A 14951-nucleotide genomic window follows, 5' to 3' on the forward strand; every position below is an offset into this window, starting at 1 on the left:
AGAACAATTAACTAAAACAAACTATAACACTATCATTGACGCTATTCTAGTTAGTGCTGATGGCGGATTTTCTTCATTGTAAAATTATAATTCAGCTGTTCATAAAAGCTAATTTAAAAAGGGTGGTCTTGCAGGCCCTGCGGAACTGATCAAGGTTCCGCAGGGCCCGCACCTCCTCTGGGAGTTGGTTCCAGAGATATGGGGCTGCAGCCGAAAAGGCCCGTGAGCGAGTGTTCTGTAGTTTAATTTCTCTTGGCCCAGGGGTAGTCAGTCTGTTTTTTCCTACTGACCTCAGTGCTCTCTGGGGTTCATACGGGGAGAGATGGTCCTTCAGGTAGGCTGGTCCTCGGCCATATAGGGCTTTAAAGGTAATAACCAGCACTCCAAGTTTCTGCTTACCTTTCCTTTTATTTTCTCCTTCACAAGCCCCCTTCATTTGAGAGAAGTTACCACTTCTAAAATTAAATGTGGTTGTGTTGGTTTTCTTAGGCAACTCCCTATTTACATAAATGCTAAACGTAATAGTATTATGGTCACTGTTAATGTTGATACTTAATCTATGCTTCAGTTCTGTTTTTTAGATTTCTGATTGGTTCTATAACACAAATCCTATTGCATTATGTAAATGTCCCATCCTGTTGATTATATCAACTATCTCTGTGTATATCGACTCACTAAATGAGAAAGGTGGACTATAAAAATGTAAATAAATAAAAAATTAAAATGCCATTTTGAGCAATCTCTGCATATTTGTGTTTTTATGGCTACCTTCTTTTTTTAACACATGGAAATAATGCAAAATGCGTTTTCTTTTAGTGCTACAAAAAAGTTTAGAAATAAGTTTTACAGGTTTATCATTAAGAAATGCCATAAAGAAAAATGCCTTATTCATAATTATTAAAAATCTTTGATGCAACATGAAAGGTGAGCTCACTTTATCATCCAGTGTCTGAGTTGAGCCCACCTGTCTGCTTGATCATCTTGGAAGAATAGTCCTCACGTCCTTATGAATTTCCTACTTTAATTAAAATAACATTTCGATAACAAAATTGCTCTGCAAAGAGAATAAACAGCAGAACAACAGCTGTCATGATTAGCCTGCCAGGGACTTACATAATGGAATGCTGATGAGATGAACTAAACTCTTAGTGAATACAAAAGGAAGGATATTTGGATGAAGCATTTAGGAAAGTTTTTCTTTGATTCTAAAGTGGGAGCTGTATTAGTTCTCTGCAACAAAAATAAACAGGGTCTCCTAGCACCATGAAGACTAACCGGTTAGTGGTATAGAAAAAGATTTCATGGGCTGGACCCTGTTTTGTGAGCTCCATTTAGCAAATATACACATAGAGAGAAGACTTGTGGGGTGCATATTATTTCCCCCTCTTCCACCCACTATTTCATTATTCCATTCCCTGAAAGCCCCCATAGCCTCTTCTTGTCCTGCTTCCTTCTCTCTGTCCCACCCATCAGTCAACGTATCTTGATTTTCCCTACCTAACTCCAAGGAAGGTGTTGATGTTCTGAACTGGGGCTTGAAGTCAGTAATGGGCTGGATGAGGGTAAACAAGCTAAAATTTAATATTGATAAGACAGAGGTTACTTGGGTTAATGGAAAGGCAAACCTGAGACTAGAGATCTCTCCAGTCTTGGAAGGGGCTAGACTCCCACTGAAAAGCAGAGTTTGTAGCTTGGAAGTAATAATTGACACAGCAGTCACCTTAGAAAACTAGGTGCCTTTGTCCAGCATTGGCTGCTGTGTCAACTGTATCAATTTCTGGATCAGTCAGATCTAGATAATGGCCGCGGTCACACTCACCATTAAACCCATCCCTAACCCGTCGCTATTATACCCCGCAGCTTTTTTTACAACGAATTTCCTGATCAGACATCCCTCCATCCTTCAGTTCTAAGCAGCGTTGGTCCCGTCGTTGGTTGATCAGAGGTTTCAACCGGACTTCATTTTTTGAGATGGCATTCCACACTCGCGCAAGCGCAGTACCGTGGATATCGTGCTTGGCGCTTTTTTTTAAAAGGTGCCAGAAAAGGTGGGCGATCTGCCCCCCCCCCCATTTAAACACCCGGAAAGGAAGGGGAAACCCAGGAGCTCCCTTTGCTGTCTCTCCGCCTGGCGGGGAAACAACAAAGGTGGGTGATCTTCCTCCCCCCCCCCCCATTTAAACACCCGGAAAGGAAGGGGAAGCCCAGGAGCTCTCTTTGCTGTCTCTCCGCCTGGCGGGGAGACAGCAAAGGTGGGTGATCTTCCTCCCCCCCCCCCCATTTAAACACCCAGAAAGGAAGGGGAAGACCAGGAGCTCTCTTTGCTGTCTCTCTGCCTGGCGGGAAGACAGCAAAGGTGGGTCATCTTCCTCCCCTGTCAGGGAGACAGCAAAGGTGGGCGATCTGCCTCCTGCCCCATTTAGGAAAGGTCCCCTGTGCAAGCACCAGTCGTTTTCGACTCTGGGGTGATGCTGCTTTCACAAAGTTTTCACGGCAGACCTTTTACAGGGTAGTTTGCCATTGCCTTCCCCGGTCATTACACTTCCCCCCCCCCCCCAGCAAGCTGGGTACATATTTTACCGACCTCGGAAGGTTGGAAGGCTGAGTCAACAATTGCTGGCGCAATGATATCATTTGGAGTGGGCTCTCACAGGGAAGCGGATGTGCGCTTGCAACAAGTCGGCTACAATGGAGCATTCAAACATAGAAAGTACGCGCGGGAGTCGTCGGAAGCATTCTTATTCAGGATTTAATGTACTATCAAAAAAGTCCGCATCTCAATCGTGGCAGTTCGGGACATGAACGAGCCAACGACCATTGCCAGATGCTGATGTTTGGACAACCGCATAAAATCTGACATGCATCTTCCTCCCCCCCCCCCCATTTAAACACCCGGAAAGGAAGGGGAAGCCCAGGAGCTCTCTTTGCTGTCTCTCCGCCTGGCGGGGAGACAGCAAAGGTGGGTGATCTTCCTCCCCCCCCCCCCCATTTAAACACCCAGAAAGGAAGGGGAAGACCAGGAGCTCTCTTTGCTGTCTCTCTCCATGCCCATCTTGTCAGTTTATGTGCATCTGACCTCGGCCATAGTGATCCATGCCTTAGTTACATCTAAACTGGACTACTGCAATACACTGTATTTGGAGTTACCCTTGAAGAGTGTTCAGAGGCTGCCGCTAATACAGAATGCTGCAGCTAGGTGGCTGGTCCAGGCCAGCTGTCAGGAACATGTGCCACAATATTACCACAATTACACCGGCCACCAATCCAACATCACCATGAACATGCATCTCCCCCTCTCACTTTCAGTTTTTAGGAGACAGTTGAAGATGGTTTTCTTTAGGACTGCATTTTGTTAAGTTTAGTAGCAGTCCTGAGTAGTGATTTTAAATTTTGGTTTTATGTTTTTACCCTATGTGCTTTTTCTATGTTTGTAAGCCACCTGGAGCTCTGTAAGGAAGAAAGAATAACTAAACAAAAAGGACCAGTGTTCCCTCTAAGATGTGCATGTGTGTGGCCTCTCATCAACACAGGAGGCCCAGCTCAGCAGCAATCTGGAGCTGTGCAGGGTCTTGCACTGCCCATTTTAAGTCTATAGCAGTTATATTCTGCTCAGGATGTAAACTGCTCTGCTGTGGGGGGGGGGGTGGATTAGAGAGAACATTGATAAGGACTAACATGCCAGTGTCAAAGCTCATAGGAAACTTACACTAGAATAAATTTTGTTAGTCTTTTAAGGTGCCACTGGACTCCTATTTTAATTTTGTTGCCACAGACTAACACAACAATCCCTTTGCAGTTACCCTAGTTTTGCTAAGACTGTAAAGACTAAGGAATGCCCAGTCCTTGTTAAATTCTTGGAAGATGGCATCAAACTTCTTGATAAATTCTAATGCAGCAGTTTCATGCTGGAGCTTTCCTCTGAAGTTTTTTGGCCAGAGATCAGTGACATTTAGAGTATCAGCAGTGTGTCCTTGGAAATGTAAATGTTCTCCCACTGACATCTGAATATTGCCATTTTATAATACCAGTCTGTGTCCTTTTATTCTTTTATCCTACACAAACATTTAAATGGGCACAAGCTAGCCATTGAAAATGGCAAGATGTACAGTTGTTGAAGGGATCTCAGCTACTTGCGACAAAGGACTTGGTGGTCCTTTTCACCTTCCCTAAATCACAGGCAGGGAGTTTTATGATACCAGCACTTGGAAAGCTAATACAAATAATGTCCAGTTTTGGACTTAAGCATTCATACTGAAAGTTACTTTATGCCAGAACACCTTTACTATCTCTGGGATGTAGCAACCACTTTGAATAACACCATCACAGTGAAAGTATAAGGTCATTGGTCTATCTTTGCCAACATCATGCTGCTTTGTTTCCAGTTTCACAGCATGGTTCATGTTTTAAATAGATTATGTACTCTGCTCTGGGCTGCTACTGCTAGCTAATAGCCAGCAGCTGAGTGATAAACTATTGTTACTGACAAGGACCTATAGAGCTCCAGGCTTTGTGTGTGTTTTCGGAAGTGCAATTATCATGCATCGGGTCAGCAAATACATTGCCTGTTAATTATTTTGAGACTGTTGCAATTAAGTACAGTAAGCCCCACTGCCAATGCAATTCATCATGAATACTATCAAGATTAGTTGTTTGCTTTTATGATACCAGCACTTGGAAAGCTAATACAAATAATGTTACTTCTTGTCCTTTACTGTGGGAGCTTATTCACAATAAGACTGTGCATATTTGTTGTTCTTTTCACTGCAAATGGAGTCCAAATAGGAGTGCCTAGTTAATCCATCCTGGGTACTTTTGAGCATAGCTTCATCTAGGTTGCAATATATTGTACAGGATATCACAGGGTGGATCGATTTTCTGATTGTGCCCCAGTTCAGCTATGCACAAATTGATTTCAGTGGGGATTCATATGGCAGAAACAGTTAAGAAAAGACAGTAGACTGAGCTCTACAATTTACTATAATAAGCTGGCTTATAATGACCTATTTATTGGCAACCAGTGAATTGGGATTTTTATTTATCCATTTTAACATCATAACAGAGGACAAAAAAACCCTAAGTACAGGACTAGCAAACTTTAAGTTATTACCAGAGTAGATTAAAAGTTTAGTGTCAGTGGTACATGATATGGAAGTGTTGCTGCATAGATTCGAGCTTTAAAACCATATGCAGGATTTGAATCAAGATATACATATTCTCTATTTACTGCAAGAACCAGAATAGTCTTGCTATATGCCAATGGTCAATCATACAAAACGGTTAAGAGGCAAATATTCTATCCTTCCCATTCATTCCTAAGCAAGTACTAAACACCAAAAATTGCTTAAAAGATTCCAAATATAAATGCTATCATAGCCCCACTTTAGATATTACATTTTCTAGGAATATGCTTAACAATGTAACCTGTGTACATGACAGGCATATATTTAAAAAGATCCTGGTGGGTGGCCGTGTTGGTCTGAAGCAATAGAATGAAGTCTGAGTCCACAAAGTTTAATTGTGGGTATAAGCTTTCATGTGCATGTATGCTTCTTCAGATACATTGAAACAGATTTCCTCAAGCCTTACATACAGGTAGAGAGACAGTGTCAGGGTCAGTTGTCTGGAAGGACTAATTAGAGAGTCAAGATGTACAAGTAACTGTCACTCTAACTAGCCTTTTCTGGTAACTAACCCCCCACCCTCTATCTATATATAAGGCTTGAGGTTGTTTCAATGTATCTGAAGAAAAGTGTAAGCACACAACAGTTTATACTCAGAATTAAACTATGTTAGTCTTATGCCTTTGGAAATATATTTTATCAGGTGCACTCAACAGAGAATCAGGACCAGGCAGTTCTCTGCCAAATGTATACTTGATTGTAAATTTGAGTTTGCAACCTAAAATGCCACAAAGGTTGTCTCCTATGTTTATTGCAGCCAACCACCAAAGAAACCATCCCCATCCCACCAGAACCCAGCAAGCTGCTAACTCCTTGCCTGCAGATAGCTCACCTGCTACACTGATCAGCCACACCCACTCAGAACCAGCAAGGCTGATTTTGGATGGGGAGGGCACCTAATCCAGATGAGTAGGGTTTAGCTAGGTATATAAGAAACTTCGCTTCTTCACAGGTCTATTGGGCAGAAGAAAAGAGGAAAAGAAGTAGTGCCCAGACAAGTTCACAGCTTTTCCCAAGGCAGCATCTGCTACATCTGACAGAAGAGTCACAACCCAGACAGGAGATTCAGAGGAACCTGCAAGAGCCACAGGTAGATGGTCACACTGGAATACAAGTGTAAACCAGAGAGAATGCAGGAGGATCAAACCCACTTCACAGAACTGTGAAGTAACCAGTAGCTGAGCTGATGGGCAAGGAATTAAGAAAGCCAAAATTTTGCTTCTGTGACAAAGAAAGAGGTGTACCTAACCTATGGTTTGTTAGCAGTTTTCTTTCAAATGACCCAGAAGGGCCCAAAACAAATATCCATTGAGTCCATGGAGCTTCTGTCTAGTGAAGTCCCACTTTCCACAACATCATCTTTTCTGCCTTTCCATTCAAATGTAACATGTTTTTTAAAAGTGTAAAATTGGGTATTTACTATAATAGAAAGCGGTGGGATAGAAAAAAGGTAACTCTAGAAGAAAAGCATCAAGAATGTAGACAGCACTAAAGATCTGCAGTGGCAGGCTCTTCTCTCACATTGCTTCTTTATTGGGATGCTGTACTTAGTTTCAGGCACAGATGATGGTTTACAGTGCAAGCCTAAACAGAGTTATAACCTTCTAACCCAGTGACTTAAATAGAAGGGTGTGACTCCGCTTAGGAGTGCACTGTTTGTCTCAGAAAATGCATAATACCAGGCTTACATGCTATGTTTTTGCTATATGAAAATAATCAATAGCACGAAGAAAGCATTGTTTCTTATGAATAGGAGATATTCTTTGCATTGCAAGCAGCTCATTTTATTCTGATCAAGCAATTGCTGTGCACATCATCTTATATCTTATTGTACCAGATGCCCTCTTTGCAACAAAAAAGAACACATGGGCCTGTACTTCAAATTATACCTCACTTATTATCAAAATAAGAATAACTAGCATTTGTAAGAGTAAGAATTATAAATACTATTAAAAAGGCATTTGCAGCATGCAGCTTGCTACAAAATGTGTACAATAATATAGCTTGGATCCAATTAAGTGATACCAGATATGAAAAGCACTTATACTCACACAAGGGAGAGGGAAGTCCCCAATTGAGTTGGTTTTCCCCTTCCTGTTGCAGTGTCCAATGTCAAACGAAGAATCCCCTTGCCTTCCTGAGCAGGTTTTCAGGCATTATGAGGGGGTGCATCAAAGAGAGAGAAGAAATCCTTCATTCCATGAAATGAACTCTGCTTACAGTTTGTTGGATCCAGGCCATGAACTTAGATGATTTGTCAGAAGCAGGCATTATTATCTGATTGCTTTCTCAATCAGGTCTTTAAGTCTTCTTATAGTCAAAAGTATGCAAAAAGGAAATATAAGATGAAATCATCCTAAATGGAAGAACTTTTCAGCTGTACTTAGGGAATCAATGTTCTTTTTTTTTCTGAAGAAAAAGGACAAACCCCCTCCTTGTATCTCTGTGCAAGTCTGCTCGTTAATCTTGTGTGCTATTCTCATTTATTTCAGTGATTCACACTATTAGGTATGAACACTAGAAAATGCATTTTGATTTTTCCAAAACTTAATGTGACCCAACAATATTTGAGCAAGATCATAAATGACTTTGTCTTTTAATACATGAGTATGTTGCCTACATGCCCATTCGCTGAGCAGGTTTTCAGCAACTCTCCAAATGAGAGTTCCATCACCCACTTTTCTTGTACATGAAACACAGATCTTATTAAGCTGAATTTCAACTAGTAAAAATGTTCCACAGCTACATGTAACAATGTCCTCCTACATCACTCCATACATGTGAACTGCAGACAAGGGGGAAAACACTGAACCCTTATTCTCAAGTGACTGCTGAGTAATTAGAAACACAGAAGTCCATTTGGAAACCTGCTGAAATCTTACAATAATTGTCAGTTGCTGTAATTATTGAGCACAGCACTGTAGGATAAAATTTTTTGACATCATTTAATCTTGTTTGACTAGTGAAACATTGTCTCTGCTCTGTAGTCCATAGCTTTCAATACTGACTGATCCTAATTATAAACTTTGTGTTCCTTTCAGATTTGAATTAGGACAGGATGGTCTCTTCACCTGTAAGTATGCATTGGATGGGATGAGAAAATCCACCATTTTACCGCTTGTCAACTAATACATAACAAATATCTTCTTGGCTGTGTGCCTTCCAGGGCTTTTTTGTAGCAGGAACTCCTTTGCACATGAAGCTACACACCACTGGTGTAGCCAATCCTCCAAGAGCTTACAGGGCTCTTAGTACAGGGCTTACTGTAAACTCTTGGAGGATTACCTACATCAGGGGTGTGTGGCCTAATATGCAAAGGAGTTCCTGCTACACAAAAAGCCCTGGTGCATTCAATTAATTTTTAGCATTGACACCATAATTCATTCTCTCCCTTCTTATTATTCCACACCCTTTTGGAATATGGCAATTAATTGATTCTGCAGCTGGGTTTAAAATTCAAAATAAAAGCAAAAATAGCTTTTCTTAAATTCATCATTGATTTTCAGGTGCCACAGGGTTTTATTCTTGTTGTTTCGTTAAAAAAAAACCCAGCTTCCTAATAATTTCTGTTTTCAATTTTTTTACACTCCTATCTAGAACTGAGGTGAAAACAGGCTGATATCTATCAATTTGTTTAAGAGATTGCTTATAAAAATTCAAACATAGTGGTAAACAACAATTCACATATAATTAATTCAGTGATAATCACCAGAATTCCTGTTAGCGTGTTATAGTATAGTCCTATGCAGAGTTACTCTGCTCTAAGCCAAATGAAATCAAGGGGTTTGGACTGGAGTAATACTGTGTAGGGTTGCAGTGCTGGAGAATTAAATTGACAAAAAAAAAGCAAAGTCCTACTACACTCCATGAGGGGAGGAGGAGATTGGATTTATACCCCACCCTTCACTACGCAAAGGAGTCTCAGAGTGGCTTACAATGTCCTTTCCCTTCCCATCCCCATAACATACAACCTGTGAGGTAGATTGAAGCTGAGAGAGAGCTCTGACAGAAACTGCTCTTGAGCTGAACAGCTCTGCGAGAACTTGTGACTGACTCAAGGTCACATCAGCAGGTGCATGTGGAGGTGTGGAAAATCAAACCTTGTTATCCCAGATAAGAGTCTGTACACTTAACCACTACACCAAACTGGATCTCTGAGGTAGGGTAACAAATGTGTCTGCTAATCCATATGATGTTGCTTTCACAAATAGCAGAGTTAATGTTGAAAATAGAATTATATTAATGAAAATTGCATTATTCTGAATTCTTTTATCTTTCTATAAAGTTAGGAATTAAGGGGAACTGATTCTCGTTACATTTGAGAGTCTCTCCAATTATTTAATGTGCAAGCTGGTTACAGCTCTAGGGTATAAGAGAAATTGTACTTCACTTGCTCCTTCAGTCCTTATATCATGTCACAGCAGATATCATGATGATATGGATAAGGTTAGTTAATCTTGTGAATAATAATGACGAATCATGGGTCAAGGAAGTGGAGAACTGGTGTTAAGGCAGTGAATTGAAGCTGCAGATATAAGCAACAAAATTACCCTCTGTTCTAAGCAAGCTGATTACAGTATACATTGTACCTCTGCTTCCTTTACAAGCATTCCCTCCTACCTTTTGACTGGGCTATAAAGACTCAGATCTTCATTCCTACTTGTGTCTGACAAAGGGAACTTTGACTCTCAAAAGCTCATGTTGTATTACTCATTAAAGTGCTACTGGACTAAAATCTAACCAACACAGCTAAAAATTATCCCTGTAATTGTTCATCAGGAAAGACAAAAAGATGTGATAACTACACTAAGACAAAAAGATGTGATAACTACACTTTTTTTGCTTGAGGATCAGTACTTAATAATAATCACAGATGTGAGGAAGATGTAATCAGTTTCATAAACACTCAAATGTTCAGTCAAAACTTGCATTTCCTTTTTAAACTGTTTGCAGAAAAATTAGCTAAAAGGACTGGATATATATTTTAATTTTATTTTAATTAAAAAATGCAACTGTGGAGAAACGCCATCTTAGTTAATGGTGGTGCTTGGTTGGGAGGGAACATGAAACTGCTAAGGCAGGCTTTGTGGCCTAGCCTTCCCTTCACTCCCTCCTCCCTTCCGGAGTTAAACCATCAACTCTAGGGGGAAAGCCTCCTAGAGGGGCAGGAAGTTCTTTTTTTTTTTATTGGAGTGAGGCGGGAAAAGGTCAGTTCTCGGCCGGCCCTCAAGGCGAGAGGTTGTCAGTCTGTGGGCTCCTGACTGTGGGAGAGGCCTTCTCAAGAGGGAGAGGAGGAGTGGACTCCAGGCAGTCAGACCGAGGAAGTCATCCACAAGGCAGGGCAAGTTTAGACCAGGGATGGGAAGATGCGTTTATTTGTCCTTCTGGTTGCTGTTCGGGTGCTGTGCTAAACTGTTACATGCAACTGCTTTTGTTTTTTTCTTTTCTTTTTCTCTTCTAATTAAATATTTTTACTGTTTTGAATGCTGGCAGTCAAACTTTGTACCACATAGATCCCCAACCGCTTTAGACCACGCTGCTTTATGAAGGAGGCCCCGGGGAAAGGGGGAAGGCATGTAGTTGGATAAGGTGCCAATCCTCCAGGGGTTCCTCGAAGAAGTGCTGTGGTCTCTGTGATACCCAAGTACAGGCCTTGAGGCCTGGCCTCAGAGCTGGAGAAGGGGATTGGGAGTCCTGTTCCTCTCAATCCGAACCCCTAGACTGAGCAGGTGGTGGCAGCGAGCCCAAGTGGCTGGAGGAGAAATAGCTCCCTCCAAAAAGGGGAACGGGGTCTGGTAGGCAAACCAGGGCCATTCCGTCACAGCAACCAAGATGGCTTCTCTGTCAAATTACAAATAACATCTGTCACACCAATGATGTCCTTCAGCAGTGTCTATCTAGTCAAACAAATATTTTTCAGCTGTCACATTCCTTTGATCTGGAACATTAAAAATGGTCTGTGGATCTTTTGCTATTTTGTTGGTAGCAAAGCCTGTTCCAGGTTTTCAGAGGCCCTGGGCAGAGAGTGCTTAGCCCCACTCCCTCCACTCTTCTGTCCACTAGCAGGATCCCCATTCAAACTTCCCTTGCTGCCAGTGCTTACAAGCCCCCTGTACACCCTTTCATCAATAGCACTGTGTGGTATGTGCAGCTGGGGATGCTCAGGAGTATCCCTTGCATTACCTGCACACTCTTCTATGGTGGTCAGCCAGAAGCACAGGACATGGAGCACTTGCAAGTAAGCAGGTGTGAAAAGGTCATACAGGCAGGTGGCAGAGAAGGTATAGGCATGAGCATCAGTGGGCCTTGTTACTGGCAGATGTTCCACTTCAGGGTATGCTGACAGCAATCTTGGTATGTAGCACCTTTCAGTGCAGTGCACCATGAATGGCACAAATCTCATAAACTGTCAGGGAGACCCAACAGCCTGTGCCAAGAGAACTATGTTTTCCTTGGGCATTCTGGAAATTTGAGGCATCCCCATCAATTCACTGGCTCTTTGTTTGCAAAATGTGGATAGCCTGACATCATGTAGCACTGGAGACTTTCTCAAAGGTCAGGAATCCCACAGTTATAATATCCTGAACTGAAGTCTGCATCTTAGACATGAAGGTATTTAATCAAGAAAATACAACGGTAGGAAAGCAATTGCAGAATGAAACAAAAAATGGTTATTGCACTGTATAATTGTACACAGTAGTAGTACACAGTCTGTGGCTCATGGAGAGCCACTCTAGCAATTACCAGGGCTTTTTTTTTTTTTTAGCAGGAATGCAGTTCTGGCTGGCTTGGTGTCAGGGGTGTGGCCTTATATGCAAATAGGTTCCTGCAGGGCATTTTCTACAAAGAAAGCTCTGGCAATTACCATCAACCAAAAGTGTCCCTGAGGTACAGGCCTCATGGCAGAGCTGAAGGCAAATATGGTTATATTTGCCTTTATCTCTGGCATGAGGCCTGTACCTCAGGGACACTAACTTACCCATTCCTCCAGTGGTGGTAGTTTTGAGGTGGAAACCATCTGCCAACCACAAGCCCACTGGGCAAGACCCTTGCCCACTTTCCTGAAACATGTGGTAGGTGCCACATTGGGGAATGGTGCTCAGAATAGCCATAGATGACCTGTCACATGACTCCCAAACCACTTAGTGAGTATCACTGCTATGCAATCTAATAAGTCTCTTATTATAAAGCAACATGAACATATTCTTTATTCCTTTGCCGTATGTTTGTTCAAATTAATCCAGGTTGGTGATACAGAATTCACACTACAAACAAGACATTCTTAAGTGATGATATTGCAGCCTCATTGTGATATTTAAATGAGAAGAAACAAGATTAGGTGTTCAACCTGCTGTTGATACTACAATAACATAGTATGTCCTAATAACATCTGGTGTATAGTTATAAAACTATTTCTAGTCATATGCCATTGTTACCGTATAGAACATCTCTTGTCAAGGCTGAAGCATAGAAGACCAGGAAGAGTCAGTATTAGTGAGAGGCAAACTTGTAATTATTTCCCACAATTCTACAAACATTAGGAAAAAAGAACAGACTTTGCTTACTATAAAAACCACAATAATTGTTTGTTTTTAGTGAAAGTCAAATCAAAGTCTGAAATAAGATTTTCCTCCCTACTCCAATCTATTTAAATCACTTACTTCATTCTTGCTAAAGTTAAAAGACAAGGTACGCATCTCCCAACGCTTCCCTCTGCTGGATGGAATTAGAAATGTTAAACTGTTTTCAACTTGGGATCAAAGGCTTTAATGGCTTTTTATCCCAAAGCAATTGAACAAAGCAGGAGTCAAGTTGCACCTTTTCAGAACAACAGGGCTGCCCACTTGGATCTATCCCAAAGCAAGAAGATCTTGCCCAGAGTATCTACTGCAGCCATTTGATCGTTGCCTGCTGTCATTTTTTATTAGTGATTTTACAGCACATTTGTCACAAAGCCATAAAGTATGTAAGAATTTTTGTTACTGTGATCTGTGGGAAAAGAGCTGGCTCACTATCAGTGTGCTCTTGGTTTTGTCCTCCTGTGTTACTGACTGCTACCACGTCAGTACCATGGGGCTTTTTTGGGGGGGGGGGGAGGCTGGAATGGAATTCTGAAACCTCTTCATGGAAACAAAATTCTCAAAAAAGTCTAAAATTTTTTGAGGAGCACTAGGAGAACATTACAGACTTTGATGCAACAAAATATGTTAAGGCATGGTTGCTACAAGATCATCATTCAGCATTAAGCATCAAAAGCAAGACCCAAAAAAGAACTGAGGAAGTTGGTGACATGTCTAAAGTTTGGAAACTGCTTTAAAGTAGAGATAAGTCCATAGTGCATGAAAATAGTATTGTTTTTTAAAAAAATCCCAACTGTTTCTCCTTCTTGGGAATTCCAGCACTTTTTTCCAGAAAAAAAAGCACCTTGTATTATCATAATGATAACAGAGTGGCCTGGGATGTTAAAATGACTCAGGAGGAAGCTGAGCAGTCCCTTCAATACTGGCAGCCTTTCAGGTTCACAGCTGCATGGGAGGTGGCAACAGGTGAGCCTCCAGCTGTTGCCTCAGCCACTGACTGGGTGTCGGCCAAGCCAGCCAGCAGCCTCCCCCGGGGTTCAGCTGAGCTTGCTTCTGGTTGCCAAGAGCCCACTGGGAACTTTGCCAGCAAGTTAAAGCCCTTCCCACACCCAGATAACAAGTGATTTTCAGTGGCAACCTAATGGCTGCGGGAATGTTTGGACCTGATCTAAAAAGACATTTCATTATGTGCCATGAGAATGTGAACTCTTTTCCAAGCAGAATCTTCAGAAAGAACCTTCAGAAACATTTTGATTGTTAGGAGAGGAACCAAACATGAGTTTCTCAGTTGAGCTTTTACAAGTCCTGGCTGTGTATTTGCATGCAGAGTCTGAAGGCATGTTTTATGACTTTGTGGTTGACAAATATTCAATTTGCTATTAAACATATATGCATATGTTATTTGGAGACACAAACTAGGCTGCGGCACTCATGGTTCATTGTGGCATGTGCACTATAAGGCAGTTCTGGCTACCTGGAATAGATTGATTCTGTTCTTTCTGATTATTTTTCAAAGTTGTTGATCAGAATGTATGAATTTGCAAACTTTGTTATCTAAGGGCTATGTGATTGAGGCTGGTGAATTGTAATTTGTGATTAATTCATCAAGATTCCTGATTTCCTTCTTTGCAAAAGCCTTACTCCTTCTTTAGGTTAGTTGTTCCTAGCGCTAACTGGCAAATTTGGAATTCTATGTTCTAGAAAACGTCTCATGAGTGACTGTCATTCAGCCTTCAATATTTCGAAGAGATCAGCCTTGAGGACTCTTTCTTGGGAGTAAGCGCCATGAAACAGACCAGAGTAGATTCGTTTAGGCTTGCTCTGAAAACCCAGAATTGGTTATTCAGCCTTTAACATCACTGGGGAGGCAACTCCCCGGAGAGACGCCCCCACCCCCAGTTTCCACTCCCTATGTGTGGACTGTCGGGGAGGGTCTCTTCTCAGCTTCCTCCTATCAGAAGCCGGGAAGGGCCCCGTGACGGCTCCATTTGCGCTGAGCCTCCGCGGGAGACGGTAGTTGGCACGTGGCCGCGTCAGGAGTGAAGCCAGAGGAGCGGGTGGGCGGGAAAAGTTGCGGGCTGCCTAAATGAGCGCTCCTCGCGCGCCTGCCCCAGGAGTCAGCCGGCGCCCCTCTGGGGACCTCCCCTGAGCATCCGTGGCCGCCCGCGTCCCGCTTTATGGCACTAGGACC

General features: G+C 42.0%; 1 protein-coding gene across 1 annotated transcript in view; it reads left to right on the plus strand.

Moving 5' to 3' along the window:
- The first annotated feature begins 8191 nt into the window (after nucleotides 1–8191).
- The window catches only part of NGF (nerve growth factor), a 102200-nt gene continuing 95440 nt past the window's right edge, over nucleotides 8192–14951 (plus strand). Inside the window, exon 1 of the mRNA XM_060231169.1 lies at nucleotides 8192–8253. Within this exon, the coding sequence (XP_060087152.1) occupies nucleotides 8239–8253 (15 nt within the window). The 5' untranslated portion in view covers nucleotides 8192–8238. The remainder of the gene's footprint in view (nucleotides 8254–14951) is intronic.

This window comes from Heteronotia binoei, chromosome 2 (genome assembly GCF_032191835.1).
Source record: "Heteronotia binoei isolate CCM8104 ecotype False Entrance Well chromosome 2, APGP_CSIRO_Hbin_v1, whole genome shotgun sequence".
NCBI classification, from domain to species: domain Eukaryota; kingdom Metazoa; phylum Chordata; class Lepidosauria; order Squamata; family Gekkonidae; genus Heteronotia; species Heteronotia binoei.